General features: G+C 37.3%; 1 protein-coding gene across 1 annotated transcript in view; it reads right to left on the reverse strand.

Moving 5' to 3' along the window:
* The window catches only part of LOC150097836 (protein Tob2-like), a 46,883-nt gene extending 44,089 nt beyond the window's left edge, over positions 1 to 2,794 (reverse strand). The window contains exon 1 of the mRNA XM_090406601.1: positions 2,484 to 2,794. Within this exon, the coding sequence (XP_090262727.1) occupies positions 2,484 to 2,794 (311 nt within the window). The remainder of the gene's footprint in view (positions 1 to 2,483) is intronic.
* Between the last annotated feature and the right edge of the window lie 21,551 nt (positions 2,795 to 24,345).

The following is a 24,345-nucleotide window of genomic DNA, read 5'->3' on the forward strand; positions in this document are numbered from 1 at the left end:
TAAATGTTTCCATGCTGATGAGAATTACTTTGGTGATTGTTTCTGTACATTAATTAGAAGTTAACATAAGTATTGTATGCAAGGGAGTTAGAACATTTTTTACATGGATGATGGAGGAGTTGAATGCTTCTTCATCTGCCCAATGCAGTGATGACTGCTCCAATATTGAAGAAGTTTAAAATGAGGTATGGGAGGTAATTGAAATTTCTAAGCCATACAAATTTTGAGTATTGACATCATTAGAATAATAGTAGTAAACTGACTGCTTATTAGAAATGAATTTTGCTTGGCTGCACAGGATGAATCATGGATATTTGTTTCAAAGCTTATAAACTATCATAAGGATGTTTTTAGTCACTGTTGATGCATCCACACTCTCTCTGTATAGATTATGATAAGAATATTATAATCTGAAAACATAAGGCATTGAGCCCTCTTTTGCACACAAAGATCTTCAAAGCAAAATTACTGATAATCACTCTATAAATTGTTATAGAAAATGACTTAATTTTCTATATATCACATGTAGCTGCAGTAATGCCAAGTGATGATCACTTTCTGAGCCATGGAGGAAAGGAATTAACTTGTGTTAATTACCATGGAGGAGAGTAATTAATTTGTGTTAATTAGTACACTGGTTTCCATAAATTAAGGAACAAATAGAAAAACTGCAAAAAAACTTGGGAGAGGAGAAGGAAAAACTTATGAAAGTCAGGTACATTATGTAAAAAGGGAAGCTGAGTCTAGTTATTATATATAAATAAGTGGTGCTGTCAGCAGAGTATGCAAATGATCCACAGTATAAAAGTGAGTGTTTGGAAGTGATTTTTCCATTTCATGTCTAGAGTGAGAACAAAACATTTCATGATAGCAAAATTCTTGGAAATAGCTGTAAGACATCATTTAACGGATGAATTCAGCTGGCAAGCCATTGTAAGAATAGAGACTGGTCAAAGTCAGGCAAAGGTAGCCTGTGAGTTGTTCTGGTTTGCAGACTGTGGAACCAATTCCAAGTGTCACAAACAGCATCCCAGAGATACAGTGACAGCCACAGGCTACAACCACAGTGGGTGACCAAACTCTCTGGGATGCTGTTTGTGACACTTGGAATTGGTTCCACAGTCTGCATGGCTCAAGAGAAATGGGGGGGGGGGGGGGTCAGTACTGTTTACAGATGAGTCTTAATTTACTCTACAAAATGATACCAAGTATGCTGTGATCTGGAGAGAGCTAGGGACATGTTATCATGCATCTAATGGTCGTGAAAGGAGGTGGAAATAATGTGATGGTTTGGAGAGGCCTCTTGTTGGGTGGAGGCACTGACCTTCTCTCCTTCCATGAATGCTGCCACTTATAGAGACAAGGTCCTGAACCAATTGTTCGTCCATATGCAGGTGTGATAGGGGAGACATTTATCCTACAAGATGATAATGCCCATCCTCCTCGTCGAGTGAAGCTTGTGGACCAGTATCTTTGAGAAGAGACTATCGTGCATACGAACTTCCCAGCCAAGTCTCCTGACCTTAATCCTATTGAACATGTCTAGGATGCACTAGGTAGTTGTGTTGCTACTCTCAACCCTCTCCCCAAAACTTTGAGAGCTTTTCAGGAGTAATGATTATTGCCAACTGAGCTCTCGGACACCATTATAAACAGAATGAAACATCATTCTGAGTACTATATTGCTCTGAAGGGTATCCACAGTCCTTATTGAAGCATTTTGGTGATCTCCTTTTGACTTTTCGTTTTTGATCATTATTTTCATGTACTTATTTGTTACTGAATTCAACTATTTATTTACAAGTTTTGAGGGTGGTTAGCATAATTTCTCCTCAACCAACAGGCTGAAGGCTTGAATCCCATCACGGGTATGAATATTTGTGAAACGTTTTAAGTGGAAATGAATATCATCACCCAGTGTGAGATCCTACCCCACTTACTGAAGCAGTAGCCTGAAAAATTCCATGTTTGGCCTCCAGATCATTGTTTATGGATTATTAAAAAAAAATCAGCTAATGCCTTTATATCCCTTATAGAGAGTAGGCAAGGCCTTTTAATCCTGTCTAGCTTTTGGAAACTGAGTGGGCAATTCAATCTCCACTGGTAGCCAATCAGAGATAGCTGGCCTAAGACTATCACTAAAAGTAGCAACTGGTGAAGAGACTGGCAAACAAGTGCTGCCATCTCCTCGTACCTAACCCTAACAGGATATGTTATTGTCTGAAATAGTGTGGGTACTACAGTCGATTTTCTTGAGTTTACTGGACAAAAGATCCATTTGCCCATGCCAGAGATTATGGATTATGTAAAAAATAAATTAAAAATACAAATAAATAAATAAAAATGCAAAAACAGATATCTAAACCCATCCCATTCATGGCTATTTATTTAAAACAAAATGATAAACAAAATGAAAGATTCCTGACTATAATAGAATTTTTAAAAGTATAAATATATTAAAATAACAATGAACAATCTGTTACCTGCATGAGACATCTCCAGGATCGATCCACATGGTTAGTTCACGAGGAAGCCTGAGATCTTCATAATTTATCATGCACTTTGCAGCTACTTTAGCTAAAACAGGATCTCTTCTCTGTGTTCGACTAATTCTTATACAGCGATATCCTTGTCCTTTGTGTGGTTTATCTGGGAACCAGTGCTGACTGAACTTTGTTATTAAAAGTGAATATAAGTTTTTTTTAAATTCTTCCACTTGTTTTTGTGTCACTGCATTATTTTTGTTTATAAACCTAGCCAAAAATGATACTGCTACTGATATTTCTTCTTTCATTTTGAACAAGCAGGTGCTGGACATTTTATAATGTTTACTGCATTCTGTCAGTGGTTGCTATGAATTGAGGGAAAAAAATATTATTTTACTTAATTGGTTTATGGATGGTTAATGTAAATTAATTTAATTAATCTACATTAAGAAAAATTTTGTATGGGGAACAGTATCGAAGAAGAGGAAAGTAACAAGTCACATTCACTACTGAAGCCATTACTGTTCAATCTTTATGTTAATGATTTCAGAGTGATATACAACTGTATGTAGATGATACAAAACTGGGGAGGAGGAAATTATTAGAAATAATGCTAATGTAGTGCTCTTTAGGAAGACTGAATAGCTGGGAAGACAAATAACTGAGAATATCACTTAATGTGACTAAGTAAAGTTTCAAACTAAGAAACAGAAGGCTGTGCAAATATACTGAAGGAAGTGGAAAACACAAAGGACCTTTGGATGATCTTGATGAGTTGAAGTTTAGGGGGAAAGTTTTATTAGTGGCCTCACCAATGCAATAGATTGCTGCAACAGCGAGAAGGACACTGATTAGCAGAGATAAGGATGTGATGTTTTATTATACAGGCATACCCCGGTCATACAACATGTTTGATCCCAGACCACCATCATATAGCAAATCACTGCCTGCTTTTTTTCCTCCCTGCATTTCTAGATTATTATTATTATTATTATATGGGCACCTCATGGAGTCTGAAGACTCATCACAGGTAATTATCTCTCAGCAGGTGTATAAATTCTATTTCCTTTTAGCCATCGTTTTTCCTTGCAATCTATATCTCCATAGCTGAAATCTCCTATAATAATCTCATGACCTGTACTCATTGTACTAATTTGGCAATGCATGTCTTCTAGATCATCTGTGGAACTCCCTGGCCTATAACAACAACCAGCTGTTTATTTTGTCTTACTGGTCATAATCTCACACCAAATTCTTTCAAACGAACAGCCGCCCTCTCACCAGTCTCCTATTCTTTTTGGTTGAAATTCATCTGCTATCATTAGCAGTACTCTCCTTCCCCCACCATCCTATCTTCTCTATCTTCCCTGAAAATACTAAATCCTTCACATTCGATCCCTGTAACTACATCATCTGCTGTTAGCCAAGTCTCACTAATGCCTATAACTTTATTATTATTATTATCTTAGACTTCTAGGGAGTCAAGGACTCATCGAGGGAGGCTATAAATCACTCAACCCAGTTGTCATACCCTCCCTTAAATTCATTCACACTAGATGCACATGCTACCCCCTAAAGGCAAATTATTCCATTCGCTCACTACTCTGTGAGAGAAAAACCTCGCTCTTACCCCTTTCTTGACTGTGAACAAAATCAACTTCCAAGGATGCCCCTGTGTTCTCTTCCCATTTTCTATATAATGAAAAATTTCATCAGATGATATTCTATAACACCCATTCAAAAGTTTATAGACCTCTATCATATCACCCCCTCTTTCTCCTGTTAACTGGAGTCTGTAATCCACATACTCACAATCTGTCCTCATAATCTAAATCCCATAATCCGATATAATCTTTTGTTATGCATGTAATCTAATTTTATTCATGTAATGATTTAATAACATTTTTAATCAGCCACCTATCTGTGAGTAAATGGCATAAATAAAGCATTTATTATATCAGATATCCAAAGGAAAAATTTTGAATAATTTTTGCAAGCAAAAATGTTATTCTGAAAAGCATGGCTTAAAGAAACGTGCCAAGTAGTTTGGTCATCAATCTACACCATTAAAAGTTTTTCCATTTTCACAATAAGATTTTCGTGTTTACGAATAACTGTTGTTTAATTAACTAGTGGAGCACTTTTCACTTCGCAACGAACTTTATTTTTGTTTTTAACCACTGTTACAAAATTGCAAGGTAAGTTTGGTTTGCAGCCTCTCTCAGTGTTCAACATATTATTGTCACTGAATTTAATAATTTTACTCTTAGCATGTAAGTAAGGAAAGTGACTCGCTCAGTAAGGGTAGCAAAAGTGCTAGGAGCAGCAGTTAGCAAATTAGGCTAAAAGAAATCCTATAGAGTTTTTTTGATATGTGGCCAGTAGAAGGAAGAATGATTATGGGAGGATGATCTGGTCAATGATAATGGGAGAATGATAAACACTGAGGAGGATATAGCAGAGGTATTAAATGAGCAGTTTATTAAAGTATTCCATCTTTGTGAATGTAACTGTAGAACTTGAATGCAGTGGGAATGTGGGAGGAACCAATGATGGTGAGTGAGCAGGAGGAATATGAGGAATTGAGTAAACTTGATGTTGACAAAGCTGTAGAACTTGATGATATATTACCATGTGTCCTGAGGGAATGATCCAGGGAGTAAACAACAGCTTTAACTTACAATTTTAACATGAGTCTTAGATTAGTCCAGTTCCAAAGGAGTGGAAAGATGGGAAAATTGTTCCACTGCATAAAGAGAATGATGATAAGACTACGGCTTTGAATTATAAGCTAACCAGCTTGTCAGGAGTTGTGGTAAAAGTATTGGAGAAGCTAGTAAGAACAAGGATTCAGAACTGGTTTGACTGTGGCAGAATTCTCTTTAATGGACAGCACGAGTTTGATAAAGAAAGATCATTTTTTAGCAATCTGCTTACTTATAACAAGGTGACAAATACATTGAACAAGGGGAAATGCATTATACAATAATATGTTTAGATTTTGCAAAGATTTTGACAGATTGACACATGACAAACTACTATTTAAATTGGAACAGATAGAGTTGGATAGTAGATTAATGCATTGGATTGGAGGTAAGCTGTCTGATAGATATCAGCAGGTTGTGTATTGGGAGAATGATATCCCAGAATACGAAAGTCACTAGTGATGTGTCCAAGGGGTCTGTTTTGGAGCAACTGTTGTTTAATTTGCATGTAAATGACATTGGAAAGTGCTTAAATAGTGATATATATATATATATATATATATATATATATATATATTATTATTGTTCCGGGAAACTCCAAGGAGTCGACAGACTCATCGAGGGAGGCCCTAACATCATGTCTGGAACAACTATTCAACATTCACACAGTATCTATCATATCTTGCCTTGAACTCATTCACGGTCGTAGCACCCACAACAGACTCTGGAAGCTTATTCCACTCATTCACCACTCTCCAAGTAAAAAACCTAGCTCTAACACCCTTGTCAACCACGCTCTTGCCCAGCTTCCATGCATGGCCCCTAGTCCTCCCACCACCAGTCATATTTTCAAAAATATCTTCTGGATCAATCTTATAAAAACCCTTCAGTAATTTGAATGTCTCAATCATATCACCCCTCGCCTATCGTCCAATTTCTGCAACCCACAAATCCTCAACCTATTCTCATAAGGTTCATTCCACAGACCTGCTATCATATTGGTCACTCGTCTCTGGACCCTCTCCACTTCCTCCCCATCACAAAGAAATCCTGGTGCCCATAACTGGGCACAGAAGTCCAGATGGGGTCTTATCAAGGCTCGATACAGAGGAACAACAACTTGCTTCTCTCTGCATGTTAAAGTATTTTTCATAAGCCAAGTGATTTGGTGAGCTGTTTTAGTTACTTTTGCAATGTGCCCCCTAAACTTCAACTCCCTATCCACCAGCACTCCCAAATCCCTGGCCTCATCAATCTCCTGGAGTACGGTTCCACCTATGCGATATACTGCTGCTATTCTTTTCACCCCAAAGTTCATAACCTTACACTTTGCCACATTAAACTGACATCCATTTTTCCTAGCCCAGTCCTCCAAACTATCCAAATCATCCTGTAAAATTTTGACATCCTGTGCACTCACAATTGCTCTACCCAACTTTGCATCATCAGCAAACAAGTGAAAACTTCCTCTCAAATCCTTTCCAATATCATTGATAAACAAATTGAAAAGCAGTGGTCCAAGAACAGAGCCCTGCGCCACTCCACTAGTCATAAGACGTCTTTTTGACTCCACCCCTGAATAAACCACTCTCTGGTATCTATCCTTCAACCACCCTCCTATCCATCTTACCAACCCTATATCTATCCCCATCTGCTCCAGTTTACTGATTAGGGTTCCATGTGGTATCCTGTCAAAGGCCTTGGCAAGGTCCAGTAGTATCACTGTAAACCCATTACCCCTATCCAGTTCAGCCGTCACTGTGTTATAAAACGTGAGCAAGTTACTGAGGCATGATCTACCCTTCACAAAACCATGTTGTCCCCCATACAATATCCCATTTTCATCTATCCAATCCTGTATTCTTTTCTTGACTAATTTCTCGAAGACCTTGACAATGATTCCTGATATGCTAATCGGTCGGTAATTTACAACAGCAGTCTTGGAACCACCTTTATGCAGTGGAACTATATTCCCCTCCTTCCACCCGCTCGGGACTAACCCAGACCCGAGACTCAAATTAAACAAAATGGTCAAGGGTACTGACAATTCTTTAGCTGCTTCTCGTACTACACGAGCTGGTATACCATCCAATCCCACAGATGTATTGACATTGAGGTTATGCAATAGACTACTCACCTCCACTTCATTCACCACAATTCCCGTATAATCTACTGGTTTATTCGTTTCTGCAATGTCACCATCTGGATGATATATTCTTGCAAAGTGCTCACTCAGTAACTCAGCTATCTCAACTGATTCAGTTACCTCCCTACCATCGGCATTCTTTAAAATCATTCTGCCATGTACATTTTTCCTTTTACTTGCTACATATCTAAAAAACTGTTTAGGATTCTCTTTAGCCTGCATGGCCAATGTTCTTTCATAATCCTTTTTTGCTTTTCTTACCACACTCGTCACCCTTCTGGCCTGCGCTTTATACTGTTCACGTGCCTGCCGGTCACCTTTCTCCTTAAATTCCCTCCATAGTTGTTTCTTTTTTTGCAGCTCAAGCTTAATGGTGTTATTCATCCATTTAACCCCTACTTGATTTATTATTCGGACTCTAGGTATACAGTCAGCCATTGCTTCATGCAAGCACTTCTTAACTACCTCCCATGCACTATCAACTTCTAGTTCTTGCAGTTGTACATGCCATGGCACTGAGCCAATTAAACTCCTAAGCTTGTCATACTTTCCAGCCCGATAATTCCACATGTACCCTGTCTTAATTGAAAATTCCACACCTTTAGCCACCTCAAAAGTCGAGACCCTATGATCACTCTCACCGATTGGTGGCAATGTGGTCATATTTGTTACATCCAAATCCTCAGATGTAATTACTAGGTCAAGCACTCTCTGACTCCTAGTATTTTCCATTACATGCTGTCGCATATAGTTATCCCTTAATAACCGCATAAAATCCAATTCCTTCCTCCCGTGTGTCCTCTCCTCACTCCAATCAATGCGACCATAGTTGAAATCTCCCATAATAATCACCCTCCCACTCATTTCTTCTATTTGCTTGTGCATATTGTCACTACCATCTTTTCCATCACCTGGTCTATAGCAGCACCCCATTGTATATTTAGTTCTGCTAGCCACAATCTCACACCAAATGGCCTCAAACGTGCTCTTTTCTCTATCCTGCAATTCAACTTCTATTCTCCTTGGCTGTAGCTCATCAGCTATCATCAACAATACTCCTCCCCCCATTTTATTCTCTCTGTCATTCCTGAACACACTATACCCATCACATTCAATCCCACTAGCTATATCATCTACAGTCAGCCATGTTTCACTAATACCAATAACCTGTGGTCTGGAAGTGCCAACCATGGCCAAAAACTCTTCCTTCTTGTTCCTAATACTCCTAGTATTAGTGTACATGAATTTAAGACCCCCATTAGCCCCAACCCTACCTTGATGCCTTGTATATAGTTGTTTGCAAGTTGATGCAAAGTTGGGGAGAGTTATGAGAAGTAGAGCAGATGTTGTAGCTTTCGAAGAGGACCAAAATAGACTGTCTGAATGGGTGAGTTTGTCAGTTTAATGTAGCAAAGTGTAAGGTTTTAAAATTAGGGAAGCAAAGATGGGATGCAGAGTATAGGATTGGTGGGGATATTTTTGAGGAGAAGGAGATGAAAGATCTGGGAGTGAAGGTGAATAGGGACTTGAAATTTTGTGAACGTTTTGCTAAAATTGTGAGGACAACATAACAGATTATAGGAATGGTGTAGGGAACACTGATGTGTAGAATTAAGGATCTTATGATATGGATTATTGATCACTGTGCACAGATTTGGTCACCTGGTTTTCAAAAGGATGATGATTTGTTGGAGAGTCAGAGACAACTGACTAAGTTGGTTTCTCATCTCTGGAATGTGAAATATGAGGGCAGATTGAGAGAATGCAAATTACACAGCCTAATAGATAAAAGGAAGAGGGGAGACATGATCGAGATGTATAAATTGTTGAGGGGTAATTACCAGATTAACGTGGATGAGACTTTTCATTGAATATCTGGAGAGAGGAGGAGAATGAGAGCTGTATAATGCAGTATTAGCAACAGAGTGAAGAGTAGATGTTTTGCATGGAGAGTGGTGGGTGATTGAAATGCACTGCCTGAGAGTGTGGTGAGTGCAGAGACTGTCAACATATGGTGAGGTGTGCATGTGAAAGTGGGACCTCTTGTAATGAGTCTCTTGACTCCATGGAGGTCTATCGATATAATAATAATCTAATGTATGTTTACACATCTTCTTTTCACTGGAACAACAGCACTCTTGCTTTGAATTTTATTTGCCATTATTAACAACAAGAAATAAAATACTAGTTATTCATAATTCACAGCTAAACACCAAACACAGAGATGTAGCAAGTAACGATATTGTAAATACACTGAGTTCACGAACACTGTGTATCAGATGATTTTACAGCAACATGCAGAATGTTACAGATGGGCATTGGTCATAACCAAAAAGTGTACTATGAGTGAATGCAGAGTCATATAAATAGGCATTGGCAATAACTGAAAAACATCACAAAGGTAGGGTATTATTGTATAGTCTTGATCAAACCACATTTGGGCTACTGAGTGCTGATTTAATTGCCTGGATTTCAAGGGGATGAGGAAACTCGTGTTGGAGGGTTAATGGAGTAAAACAGCTCTGAAACAAGATTAAGAACACTAATTCTTTAAGCATTCTGTCTTAGTCACAAAGACATCTTCAGGGAGTACAACATAAACTTATAACACACAAAGACAACACAAAACTAAGTGAAACTCTTGAACTAAAGATTAGAGTGCTAACTAGGTAGAGTGCCTTCTCTTTGGATTCCTTGGTCATAATCTAAATAAAATATGGATGCAAGAAACTATCCAAAATATAATTATTATTATTATTATTATTATGTGACACCTCCAGGGAGTCCAAAGACTCATCGAGGGAGAATGTGCCAACACCATCAAACGATTATGCCCCTTCTAACTACTAACCACGCTCAAACCTGCTTAACTTTTTGCGAGCCATTAGTAGCAGAGGCTTTACCAATCGACCAACCTTTGCTGGCTAAAAAACTTCAAACTGTTTAGCTCCATTGTCCCCCACTCTCTCTCTCTCTCCTTGCTCATAGTATTTAGCTTAATTTAATGGTAGATTTCGCATGTAGATCTGTAGGCGAAGCATCTGCATCCATTCTCTCCACTAACATAACTATGCTAAGAAATACAGTTATGGATAATGGATATTTATCAATATTCACATAATATAATAAACATTAATCCTAAAAGATCCCAGATTACAATGGAAGTCTCAAGCAAGCATCCACTTAGGCCACTAGTTTTTTTTTTTTTTTTTTTTGTCTGGCAGCTTTATTGGTTTCATGTTGCCTATGTGTGTTACAACTTCCTGATGATGTCTCTATAACTGAGATGAAATACTGAAAGAAGTAAACAGTACTTTTAATCCTTTCCCAGTTCTCTTTTACTCCATTAAGCCCTGCAAAATGAATTCCACCCAGTACTTAAGTCCTTGACAAGTGGGAATGGGGAAACTTTAGAAATGAAATGAGTACCAATCTGAATAATAAAAATAACATCAGGATTTTGACATTTTCACTGAAGACGGATTGAGGAATGAAACCTGTAGAGTTTGGTGGATAGGAGGAGTGATATGAGTGATTAAGTCATATAGCTTATTTAGAAGCGCTTACCAAATAGACACTGGAAGGTTTTCCAAAGAGCAGCACAAAGGGAAGGGGCAAGGGATCATCCCTTGTCCCTTCCCTTTGTGTTGCTCTTTGGAAAATCATTTCACTTCATTATTATTATTACCACCCCAAGACCTCATGGATTCAAAGACTCATCTGGGAGGTCCTTTTATCACACACACACACAGCTCATCATACCATGCAACTAGTTTTTTTTTTTTTACCATAAAAAAAAGAGCCATTTCCATGTGATGTAATCAAAAAGATCTTGAGTAAGGAAAAAATATCAAAGACGTCTATAAAAAAATAATTTTTATTAACATTACACTTCTGTGGAGTCAAAGGTCATTGCAGAAGGTCCCTACTGTCATACAAAAAAGTCATCAAACCATGCCTTAAACACATTCACTGTTTTAGTATTTTCAGGTCAATGCATTTCTTTGACCAACCACTGTCCATGCAAAGAACTTTCTCCTCACTCCCTTACTCACACTATCCACAGTGCTTCCATGGATGGCATCTTGTTTTATCCCATCTCTCTCTTTCTCTCATTAATCTGTGGAGATTAATGAAGGATCCCCTCCACATTAATATATTAATCTAGTAACAACCCCTTACCAATGTATATGTCTCAATCATCCTACACCCCTTCCTACTATTCATTAACTCTGCAAATGGCACTGCCTTAATCTGTCTTTATATCTAATATTCTAGAGACATAACAGGATCTTAGTTCTTCTCTGGACCTATTCCAAAATATCCTCCATACCCTTGAAAACAAGGTGGCCTGATCAGTGCCTTATACAATGGAACTATAAACCCTTTATTACTATATGTAATGGTTCTCCTCATCATTGTCATAATCCATTGTGAAGTTATTATAATTTCAGCAATATGACCCCTAAGTTCTAAATTAAAACTTTCAGTAACCCCTAAATTTCATGTCCCTGGCCACCACTTTCAGATAAGGAAGTAGTAGCAGATAATAATGCACTACAGGTTTACAAACGTTTTGTGATTGATAGTCACATTAAAAAAAAATTCGATTCTGATCTACAAAAATCTAACACAAATTTCAATAATGTTATAGCCATCTAGTAAAAGGCTTGTCTAAAAAGTATTACATGAGTGTTCCTTAATTTAGTTGTTTGAATCCACCTTGTCCACTGAGGTGTTTTGTATCAGAAAAGAGGAGCATAGTAAGCATTTAAATTATATGCAGTAATACTGGCCTTTTCAACCAGGCATATTCAAAATAGGACATATTTTCAACTGAACAAAAAGAAATTACTCCACTAGTCAAAATTCCGATTTGATAAAAAAATTTAAAGGTAACTATGACCCACTGTTCATTTTTTCAACTTGAATAAAAATGATGGCTTTAGTCTGCCCATTAAAGAACTTACTCAATTCTGTAATCTTTGCATCTTTGTGATCAAATATTAACAGGCACATCTTTATAGCCTGAATACCAATGGTCCAAATTTCCAGCTTGGACCAATTTATAGACCAATAAGTGTTAGGTTCATATTCAGAAGGGCATGGGGAAGAGAGAGAGAGATGCAGAGCTATCCACAGAGGTTAACAGCAGTGTTATATGCCTAGGATCTTCACATGAATGATTAACTTGCAACATACTCAAGGACTCTAGGATAATCAATAGCACTTTGACTCCAGGACTGTAGATTAAATCCACTTCAGATAAGAGTCCTGAGTGAATTACCTCTTCTATATCATTTAATGATAGTTTTATGTTGTTGTGGCAGTTATATTTTTCTCTCAATGTATGTTTATGTATGAAGATGTATTTATTATTATTATTTAATGTCATATGTCAGACCTGTTGTGATGATTCATATGGATGGCCACTGTTGGCCTTACTGTTGTTGTATTGCTTGTTTAGTGTACATAAGTATGTGATTACTTTCATAAATAAGTATATGATACTTATATTTCTTTAAATCTGAGAAATTATTATTATTATTCAGGCCTCCATGAAGTCAAAAGACTCATTGTGGGAGGTCCTTCCTAAGAAACACAAAGTCTATCAAGATTCATCTTGATAGACTTTGTGTTTCTTAGGAAGAAACACAAAGTCTATCATACCACTCATTAAACATTGACCATTCTCGCTCTCACCACTCCATCAGGCAATGCATTCCATGGTTCAACCACCCTCCATGCAAAGAAACCACTCCTCACCCTCTTGCTCACAGTTTCCTTTCGTGACTTCTAGGGATGGCCTCTTGTCATCACTCCTTCCCGTTGTTCAACCAAGCAAAAGAACTCCCCAGTGTCAACCCTGTAACCACCTCTCAACAGTTTAAAAGTCTCAATCATATCACCTCTCCTTCTTCTATCCACCAAATTCTGCAGTCCACATTCCCTCAGCTGATCCTCATAACTATCATTGTACAGTCCTGAAACCATCTTTGTTATCAGCCTTTGTACCCTTTCCACAGTTAATTTATCCCCTTTGAAGTGTTTGAAGTGTGGTCTGATCAGGGTCTTATACAACGGAATGATAACTGTTTTATCTCTGCAGGTCAGCATCCTTCTCATTATTGCAGCAATCCCTGTGTTACCTTCACCACCTTTGCAATATGTCCCCTGAATTTCAGGTTTCTATCAATCATCAACCCCAGATCTCTTGTCTCCCCTACTTCCTCCAGTATAACTCCTCCCATAGAGTATGCAGTGTCCCATTGATGTTTCCCAAACCTCAAGACCTTACATTTTGCTGCATTAAACTGACCCCATTCATTTGCCCATCTATCTAGCTTATTCAGATCCTCTTGCAGGGCTGCCGCATCTGCACTATTACTAATAATCCTTCCCAGCTTCGCATTATCTGCAAACAACTGAATATCCAAATGAATACATTTTATTTATATTTTTTATTAAATGGTAATTTATCCCATAAGTTATTTAACAATGAAACTTTGAGGAGGCATATAATTGAAAATTCATGAGAATATAACAACATATCACAACTCTACAATGGTAATTACAAGGACAGACTGAAGGCATATGGATTGCAGAGTTTGGTAGATAGGAAGAGAGTGATATGATTGAGACATTTAAACTGTTGAGAGGTAGTTACAGGGTTGACAATGGAGAGTTCTTTCTTATGGTAGAACAACAGCAAAGAATGAGGGCAAGAGGATATCTCTGGAAGTGATGAGTGGCTTTTTTTTTTGCATGGAGGATGGTTGTACCATGGAGTGTACCGCTTGAAAGTGTCGTGAAAGCATGAACAAAGAATGAGTTTAAGGAGTGGCACGATAAACTGTGTTGTCTAAGATCAGTCTCCCACAATCAGTATTGTGGCTTCATGAGTTCTGAATAATAACTAGGATCTGTATACGTAAGCCTTGTAGATCTGATAAGATCCCAAAAGAAAAGCTGTTCAAAGCCTACAATTACATGATGCAAATAAAACATTTGCATTATTACATAATGTACATATTATATTATTAAATATTATACAATTACATTAACTTATATACCAGTGTAGTTCACAGTTTAAATGGTATTCAGTTGTTTGCTGATGTTAAATTAAGAAGAGCAACGTCAGGAAGTTCTGATGTGTCATTATTTGAAGAAGATTTGGTGCTTGGGCTGAAGAATGGGATGTCATTTCAATGTTGCTAAGGCCAGGAAGATGGAATGAGGTTTACTATTTTGGAGGAACTTTGCTTCATGAAGTGGAGGAGGTAAGGGATCTGGGGATCTTGGTGACTAATGCAATGAAGTTCAGGGGACACATTACAAAAGGTGTAAGGGTTATCCAGGAAGTTGCTTGCTATAATGGGAAGAACAACGACATGTATGGATAAGGAGGTGATAGTGTCACTGTATAATGCATTCACTAATTAGGCCTCATTTATTTCTGTGCACAGATCTGGTCACCTAGCTTTATTCGTGATAAGAAAACATTGGAGAGAGTGCAGAGCAGTGGCGCCCGGTGAAAAGTTTGAGTGGGATATTGCATATACAAAATAAAATAAAATATTATTTTTTTCCTAATCAGTAACCAATTTATTAATAAATAAATTTACATGTTAAAAAAATTGCTTTATTAAAAATATTTCACCCTCACCACGAACAAACACCGATAATAAAAGTTTCCTATCTCACAGAAATAACGAACACAAGCATACGATACACTGCCCAAAGAGCAGTGTCAAGCGTAAACAAATATACAGTAGTCTACCTGCAATTGGTGCGATCGTTCTCACACTGCATTAGTGTATTTGTTTCGTGTAACCATAATTGAAAAAATATCATTCTTTTCATATTTTCAACAGTGACACTCGTCATTATTCAGCCTTGTATCTATAATAAATAAATAATTATATGCTATTTTAACAAAATAAAATAAGATTGCAGAAAATAGTTCACCCTTTCGTCTCTCACAGAAATAACGCGCGCAAGCATACTATACACTGCCCAAAGAGCAGTGTCAGATTCACTAGTTCTGTGCGAGTCTGGCTGCAATTGGTTGAATGTGATAATATGGACACTGCGTTAGATCGCAGTGTATTTGTTTCGTAATCTAAAGCGTTAATCGAACAATTCCAAATATTAACTATTCAATCACTGTCGAAACATAAGCTGTAACCTTTAACATGTTGTATTGCATTTATGTAATGTTGTAAGCATTGTTATTTATAAACACAGACAAAACTTTTTATGTAAATCAACCCTCTCACAAAAAGCTGTTAACAATGCTACACTAGTATTGGTACCAAAGGCATTAATAATCTAGAGCCAGCTTGGTTAGCTGAGTGGTTAGTGTATCCACTTTTCAGCCAAAAGGCTGCAGCTTCAAATCTCGCCTAGGCATGGATGTTTGCGATTGTCTTTCACCTTCACACATTCATTCGTACAAGTGAATAAACACTCTCCCAAGATGGGATGGTTGTCTTTGTGGATATTATTCACTGCAATCTACTGGTATAATAATGTGTTGTCAATCTTTGAAAGGCTGTGCCACTAGTCGCCATGGGAGAGGTAGACCCCCCCCCGCAATGGGGAAGGCCTTCACCCTGTAGTGGGTGGAAAAAACAGGCTGAACATCATCAACAAATCTAGAAACCTTGATCTAAAGATCAAACATGAAATTGTTTCATGTCACTTTAGACTGACTTTTCAATTCCTCAAGTCTAGAGATTAAGGATAAGCCTCTCCTTGGCTACACTTGTGGGGTCACAGTATGCAGCATAGATTTTAGTGTGACGTTAAAAAAACTAATAAAATAACCTTCAGTAAGCTGGTTGTCTTTGTGGATATTATTCACTGCAATCTACTAGTATAATAATGTGTTGTCAATCTTTGAAAGGCTGTGCCACTGGTCAAGCTTGAATTTAAGGCCCTATTTAAAAAATTAGCATTATATAGCTAAATTTTTTAAATGATGGAAAGCAGCGACATAACTTGAAGACTGAATATTCACAAAACGAATTAAAATAGGATAGTGGAATTACCGTTAAATTTAGCAAATAATTATCATTATTATTACGGGACATTTTATCCCAACGCAACCTACTGTATGATTTTTTTTTTTAATTTGATAACATTGAACCAAAATGATCTGTTTCTGTTGGTCGAAAAAAAAAATAATAAAAAACGCATCATGCAACAGATTCGAAATCACAAAGTATTAATTTGAACAGGAAATATGCTTATGTTTAACTCTGAATAGGCATAAATAGGTGTTTTATACATCTGAAAATTACTAAAACAAATATGTACAATACATACGACTATGAGTTGAAATAAAAATAATGGTAATCAAATCTTCATCATTAAAGGCATAAAACCAACTGCGTATATCGTTTTTCCGTTTTAGGAAATAACAGCACGTTTATTTCACAAGAATGTAATGCTCTTCGTTGAGTCCGAGTAAACGAGAAACGATCTCGTGGTTGTTGATGTATGTGAAAGCAAACTATGCAAATTGCACAAAATTAATTCTATAAAAATAGTTACGAACAGAGTTAAATTGACGGTAGAAAAGCTAATAGGTGTTTTTTCCCACGTTCATTTATATTTTATACTATTAACATTCTACTAAAAACAAATCCTAACTTCTGCTATTAGCTTGTTGCCTATAGCCCAAGGGATAGCTTCAGTTTTGAGTGATGCTTTGAGCAATAAGCCAAATGATGAATATTAACAGGATCAGCTGGCAGTATAGTCCGCATGCAAGTATAGTCATTGCAAGAGTTTGATATCAGTACGTTCCATGAAAGCTTTATAGAGCTTTCATGGGAGATCAAGAGCTTGTTGCGATGGTGGAGCACAATACGTGGTTATGCAACCTGTAGATTCTCTTAATGTGAATTGGAAGAAATTCTAATACCTTTACGTGCAACAAAAGGTTTTAGGGTTTTTTTTTTTAATTTATTACATTTAAGTTTTACTTTTTTTCTCAAAATGCGTAGAACCTATTAGTTTGAGATTTTTCTCTAAAATTTGTTTAAGCCATCTCAATTTTGATATGACAAAGCCATTTAAAATGATGATAAACTCAGTCTGGATGCGGTTTAAGGAAACTGATATTTATGATTTCTAAAAAAAAACAAAAAAAAAACGGTGGTTTAGAAAAAGGTGAGCATCTTAAAACGGTGTTCTGTAGTTGAATGCACAGCTCATGCAAAAGAAGAAATCTAATTTCTTGGATGCTGAGAGGATTACTTGTTCTTGACTAAAAGAGTTTTTTTTTTTTTGTGAGAGTGTACACAGTGGAGTTTTGCAAGCATTAAAACTAAGATTATTAGAACCCTACTAGAGGATGGTTTGGAAAAAAGAACTTAGGATTGTAGAAGTAGATAGTCTAGAACTGTGGATCGAATTTGTCTGCCAACTGGATGAGATTGTTAATATACAGTTGGTAAAAGAAGAGAACCCCAAACAAAGTTTGAAGATCCGTACAACCATCACCATAAGATTGGAGCTTACTTAATAGGCCTTGTGCTGAAATCCTTTAAATACAGGGTGTTCGGGATAAATTTGACAGTTTCGTAAGGAAAAAGAAAATCTTCTTTGTATCTATTAAATTTAATGAATTGACAAAAAAACATTACAGGCAGAGTTAATTACAATACTATCAACAAGATTTACTCAAAATAACCACCATTAGCATCGATCACAGCTTCAATTCTGCTTCGGAACCTCGAACAAGCTGATGCTACAGTCTCCCTGGGAAGGGCCGCAAAAACTGTTTTAATTTTATCCATTAACTGGGCTTTTGTATTACTGGAAGTGCGATTGGTGTCTTTTTCAACTGCGCCCCATACAAAATAATCCATGGGGTTAAGGTCTGGGGAGTTTGGAGGCCAAACATTTGGACTGGTGAAGTCGTAGAAATTTTCAGACAACCATTTTTGACTTTTCCCAGAGGTGTGGCAAGGGGCCGAATCCTGCTGCCATACATACGGCCTACCATTGGCTACCCTTGTTATCCAGGGCTTGACTACAGTTAGCAACTCCACGAACAAAGCCCGAATTCCAATGCCAGGGTTCTTCAACACCTGTTCCTGCAGATTTTGCGAGGAATTCTGCTGTACGAACGCAATCAGATCGTCTGCTAGGGATCTTTCTTCTTGCTACATCCTCGTAGTCACCATTGCAAGTCTCTAGTTCATGCCTGATTGTTTTTACTGTATTCAGGGAGCATTGGGCAGCAGTCGTAATATCCTTATTTTGATGGCGGGCACGAATCATCATGATACAAGTTATTCTCTTCCATGATTCAGGTGGGTTCCAGCTATCCATCCTTTCTGACATCTTGTATATGAATGAAGAAGGGTCCAAACTTTTAAATGAAGAGAAGTGTGTGTTAATACATGTAACTTACGGAAAAATATAATTAATTATAAATATGTCAAATTTATCCCGAACACCCTGTATATCAAGTATAACTGCTTCTAATCTTCTTTCCTTATTATTTGTTCCAGTGGTGTGATATAGGCAAGATCTGTTGGTCAGTGGAAAATTCATACTGATTATCGTTTATTAACAGTCTTTCTGCGCAGCATGAGTTTGGTTGTTGATGGATTTCTTTAATAATTCATAAAATTTGAAGTGAGAGCAGTTGGGCACTAATTTGAGGTTAATGATTTATCATCCCTGGAAATAGATCGACAGGAGAACATTAAAATGCATGTCAAATGTGGAACACAAACCGAGCTGTCTATCCAAGAAATACCACCAGGACCAGGATACATTGGCAAGCATAATTGCTGTTTGGATATGATGCAGATTTCCTATTTTTGGTCCTTTCAAAATCAACTGCGAATCATTGGAAAATTTGCTGGAGCCTATTTCGAGTTTTAGGCAGAAAAGGAAGATGGTGATTTCGATGATGGTCAGCTGCTGCAATATGCTTGATTCTCTCACTGACTTTGGCACACTTCGTGGAAAACCGTTTATAGTCAGTCTGTAATGAATTCAAAACAAGTAAACCGATCTGACAGTTGACACACGTTTAAGAGATATAATATTATTAAAGATACCAAGCAATTTTATAAGCAAGGATTTTTAATCCTTTTTCCCAAGTAAGCAAACAGACAAGTAAATCAAGTTTGCGGCTGCACGTAGTGCAACACTATACTCAATTTTATACCAACAGTAAGACTTACTTGGAGGGAAAAGAGAAAGCCAATGGAAAAAAAAAAAAAAAAGATACGAGTTAATCAGTATACTGTAAATTGAAAGGCAACAATAATTGGATAAAACCGAGAAAAAAAAAAACATAGTAAAACTGTAAACCAAGCTATAATACTATTAAGCATATCAATGAATAGTAATGAAATGATCAGTCATTAGATTGATGCGAAGTATCGACACTGTGCGGGAAGTACAGATCTAAATATGGAATAGGATAGGTCCATATCAAGATTCTTGGCGTCCTAGATGGGATTTGAACTCAGCTCTTTCCAACCAAAGGGCTTGCTTCGCCAATACGGATCAACTCTCTAACTCAAATGCGATACTGATATACAATACAAAAGAAGATCTGTGGAAATCTGCTTCCAAATAATTCGTTGATATCATAAAATGATAGGTGGACAACATCATTCGAGTAAGTATGACATGCTTTCGAAATATCACAGCATCATGCTTTCTCGCATAAAACCAATTTAGCATGATTCTACATCAAAACCTTGATGTAGAATCATTTTAAATCACCAATCACCAATAAAAATCAGTTTTCCGTTTAGTTTAATGAACACCATAATCATATGAATGCTAACCATAAACCTTACTCAATTATGAATCTGAATGGGACTGATCATATTGCATGTGCGGTATCACATATTACTAATGTCTGGTGTGAGATTTCTCCAAGTAAGTCTTACTGTTGGTATAAAATTCGAGAGAGGGCCGAACATATTAAATGAATGGAAATAGTCCACAATGTATACAATCTCTTAAAGTTAAAAAGAAGGTCCTATTTCACTTGCTGGCTTGGTTTTCATTAATTTCAACATGATTTGCGAGAAGAGATGCCCATCTTCTCTTCCTCTGGGTTTTTGTCTTGCTAGTGTGCAATAGTTCGAGCTTAAGAGAGGTGGGGGAAGGCTGCCACAACGTAAGCATCTCTCTTATATTCACTTGCTATTATTGTTGAAATTTCTTTTTTTTTTTGTGTATAACTTCGAATTATTCTTTTTTTGCAGACGTTCGCGACATGGCTGCGAGTTGCTTGTGGAACCCCAATGTTCTGCCGACTATAATTTAAAAAAAAAGAAAAAAAAAAACAGCTATGGATTCTAAAGATCTTGCCCGTGAACCTGTGAGATACATATTCTGCAACTTTGCAGAAAATAAGCAGGCAGCCGAACTCTACCTCTCACACTTGTCAAGGTCGTCTGCATTCCCACGCGTCGTAAATAATACACGAGGTTCCCAATCTTAAATAATATTTCTCTCTCTCTCTTTCTCTCTGTGTGTGTGCGCGTGCGTATGGATTTCCTGAGTTACAAATCAGACTTTCTTCTGAACCAAAACTCTCTGCAATCGACTAAAAAAAAAAAAAAAAAAAAAAAAAAAAAAAAAAAAAAAAAAAAAAACATCCCCTAGTCGATAACTAAAATCGAAGCTTGAATAGTCTAATATTGTGCTTCCCAAACTTATGGATGTAAAGGTCCCTTTGGAATAACTAAAATATTTCACGGCTCCCATCGAAAAAAAATCGTAATACAGACATATTATTATAATATTTATTGTATTTATATTCAATGCAAAACATACACAGCGAATATGCCAGCCAGGCTGGCCGAGTGATTAGCGTATCTGCTTTCCAGTCAAAAGGCTGCGGGTTCGAATCCTGCCGTGGGCATGGATGTTAGTTATTGTATTTGGAAATACTAGTGATAGATGGCGTTGGTGAAGTTGCGATCAGTTGGTGGATTGAGTGGCGGAGACAGAGCTGTAGAGCCGGTACCCTCCCTCGATGAGTCTTTGGACTCCCTGGAGGTGTCTAATAATATTGCAAAAATCAAATGCAAAGATTACATTTTTAGCATGTTACATACACATTTGACATAGCACACTTAGTCTTGAAACATTTTAAATTTGTTTTCATTATTTCACGGCCCCCTCAACAAAACTAACGGCCCCCAAGGGGACCGCGGCCCACAGTTTGGAAAGCGCTGGTCTAATATATATACTACGAAAACAATTCAACGGACACCATAGTGTGGGGAACAAACATCCATGCCGCCCACGCAGATGTTCATGTGTACAAACCACGCAGTTACAGCAGCATCCCTATGACTCGATGCATTATCTTTCTGAAAGAGACGATGGTCAGTTTCATAAAAACGCCTCAATGTAGGAAGCACTGCATCCTCCAGAATGCTCAAATATCTCTCGGAGTTCAATTTTATGGCACCACAAACAGAGGTTCGATGGCAAACCAGAAAAAGAGGAACATACCATCACTGCCACCTCTAAATTTCATAGTTGGAATTACGCACTCTGGTAAGAGACGTTCACCGGCCATCCGCCACATCCGTCCATCTGCTCGGTAGTGGGCGTAACGTGATTAGTAGCTCCATAACGCAGCTTTCTAAGCTACCACTTCCCACCGCACATGCTCTTTACACTACTGGAAACGACTCTGCATGTTGGTTCAGTTAATTGGGACTTGCATATTTCGGTCCTACAATGGAAACTCCAGTTGTGATCCTCGAAAATCTGAACGTTTTTGTGTTGATTTGTATTCCATTCAATGCCCGGAACTTCGTGTTCAATGTGCCGGCTGACGAATAGCGGTTTTTACATATTATCCTTTGTAGCACCCTAAGATTACATTCGGTGAGTGCAGTGGACAACCAGGGATGGCCCAATTTGTCGAACAGATAAGCCAGAAACATGACATTCCATCACAATGCCTCTTTCTAACTCCCTCAATCCTTTCTCACAGCCATTTGACCTTGACACAGTTGCATTGACTTGGGAGCATCATCTTCCTCCGATTTATACTGGCTAGAAACACGCGACTCGTTACGTGACACGATGTACCTTGCCCATGTGAATACCCGTTGACTTATTTCCATGCAGTGTATAACTAATGATAATAAATAATAAAAAAAATGTAAAGCACTTGTAGTTAATTTTAATTTAACTTGCATCGTTACTTTTACATTCATGAGAAAATGTGGGAAAAGAGTGCACCGATGGTCTCTAAAGAGGAAAGTAGATTAGATGTCAAGAAATGTTATATATTATTTCATGTGCAACGATTCTACCTTTACTTACAGCAAAATTTTCATTTTAAATCAGAAGAATCTCCACTAGATCATCATATGAACATCTTGGCCATCGATCCAATCAAACATCATATCGTAAATGCCACAGCAGGTTTTCACTTTTTTGAGAGTGGAGATGGAATCCCAACTCTCCTTCATGTTGATTTAGAAAACAAACCGTAAGCAGTTATGGTTAATGATAAAATTGATTGCGTATATATCAAACCATAGATGGAAATTTTCCAAATACCTCGTTGTCACGTCTGTAACACTCACTGACTGCGTCGATTTTTTGAGTGAGGAACTGTGAATGAGAAAATTTTGTTTACGGCAGGTATGTGATATAAATTGGGATCTGTAGAAAATTTGTCCTTCCGTGATGCCATGGGGACTAGGAAATCGCACTAATATTAACTTTTTGATCTAGTACCGCTTGCTGTATTCGGCAATTTATTCACATCGATCGTTGTTTGCATTCCAGAATGTTTCCTAGTGTAGTGAATTAAGATGTTTTGTCAACTTCATTTACAAGTTCACCTGACACGGAATTTCCTTACGTGCCAAGCGATATTGTTCACAGATATGCCATTTATATTTCACAACGATCAGTCTGCCAAAGCAAGAATAACATTAATCCGTGGAAATGCCAAAAGTCAAATTTAAATGGCAAATCTAACGATGTGATCGAATTTATGAAAAATTATCATTACAATATGTTTTGTATTTTCATTTTTTTCCTCCCGTTGCTTCAGCCTGCTAATCCTTACTTATGTTTATTAGCATATTATTATTCCAAGATGGCTGACCGGAAACAAATACTATCCAAGAGCCTTGCATGCAGTGACGCCACCATCCTATGTGAATGGAAGTAAAAGATAATTTGTGTGCAGCTCTCGTAAAATGAAATAAATTAATAATTATTATAATTCATTTATGAACATTTTGGTTTAAATGGCACTGAGACAAGAATAAGCAGATAATTCAAAACTGTATTAACACATTTCAGCAATAGTTTTCGGGAGTGTTTGTCAATGCATACGCCAATATACTCTTTCAGAATGCGATTTATGATCTGAGAAAATGTAAAACTTCATAAGAAAACCAAAGCACGTCATCTTTGGATGTCATCTTACCCTCTATTAAGAAAATATATTCCATGTTGTCACCTTCATACAGGTCACAGATTTCCACCGCTGACTGCGTACCGTACCAAGTAAGCACAGCCATGCCTTGTTTGCCGAACACAAGATATAAATATGTGTAGAATGAGAAAAATTATAACGCTTAGTTTTAAATGTTTTTCCAATTAAAAAAAAAAAAGGGAAAATTGAGAATTTTTCTCAGTATAACTTTTCGGTAACGGCATTTCTCAGCAAACTAGTGTTGTGGTATCAATGCTCCAGTTTTCTCATTCCCTAAACGTCATAAAGTTAGGATTTTTGCTGAGAATGTAAATTCACGATCTGTTTTATTTCTAGCACGAAGCAATTGAACAGTTCTGGTATCTGGTTAGGCACTGTTCTGGAAGTTTATCTTCTCAGCTATTTTTGAGGTTAATGTCATCCTGGGTAACTTTTTAATGCATATCTCGAAATGCAGTTTTAAAACTAAAAAACAATTTTATCTCCACGAATTTGAAGGAAAATAATTTCGGGAGTTTCATGCACGCACGCTAATTA

The sequence above is a fragment of the Typopeltis vanoorti genome, chromosome 16 (assembly GCF_054136105.1).
Source record: "Typopeltis vanoorti isolate ZY-2024b chromosome 16, IOZ_Tvanoo_1.0, whole genome shotgun sequence".
NCBI lineage: Eukaryota > Metazoa > Arthropoda > Arachnida > Uropygi > Thelyphonidae > Typopeltis > Typopeltis vanoorti.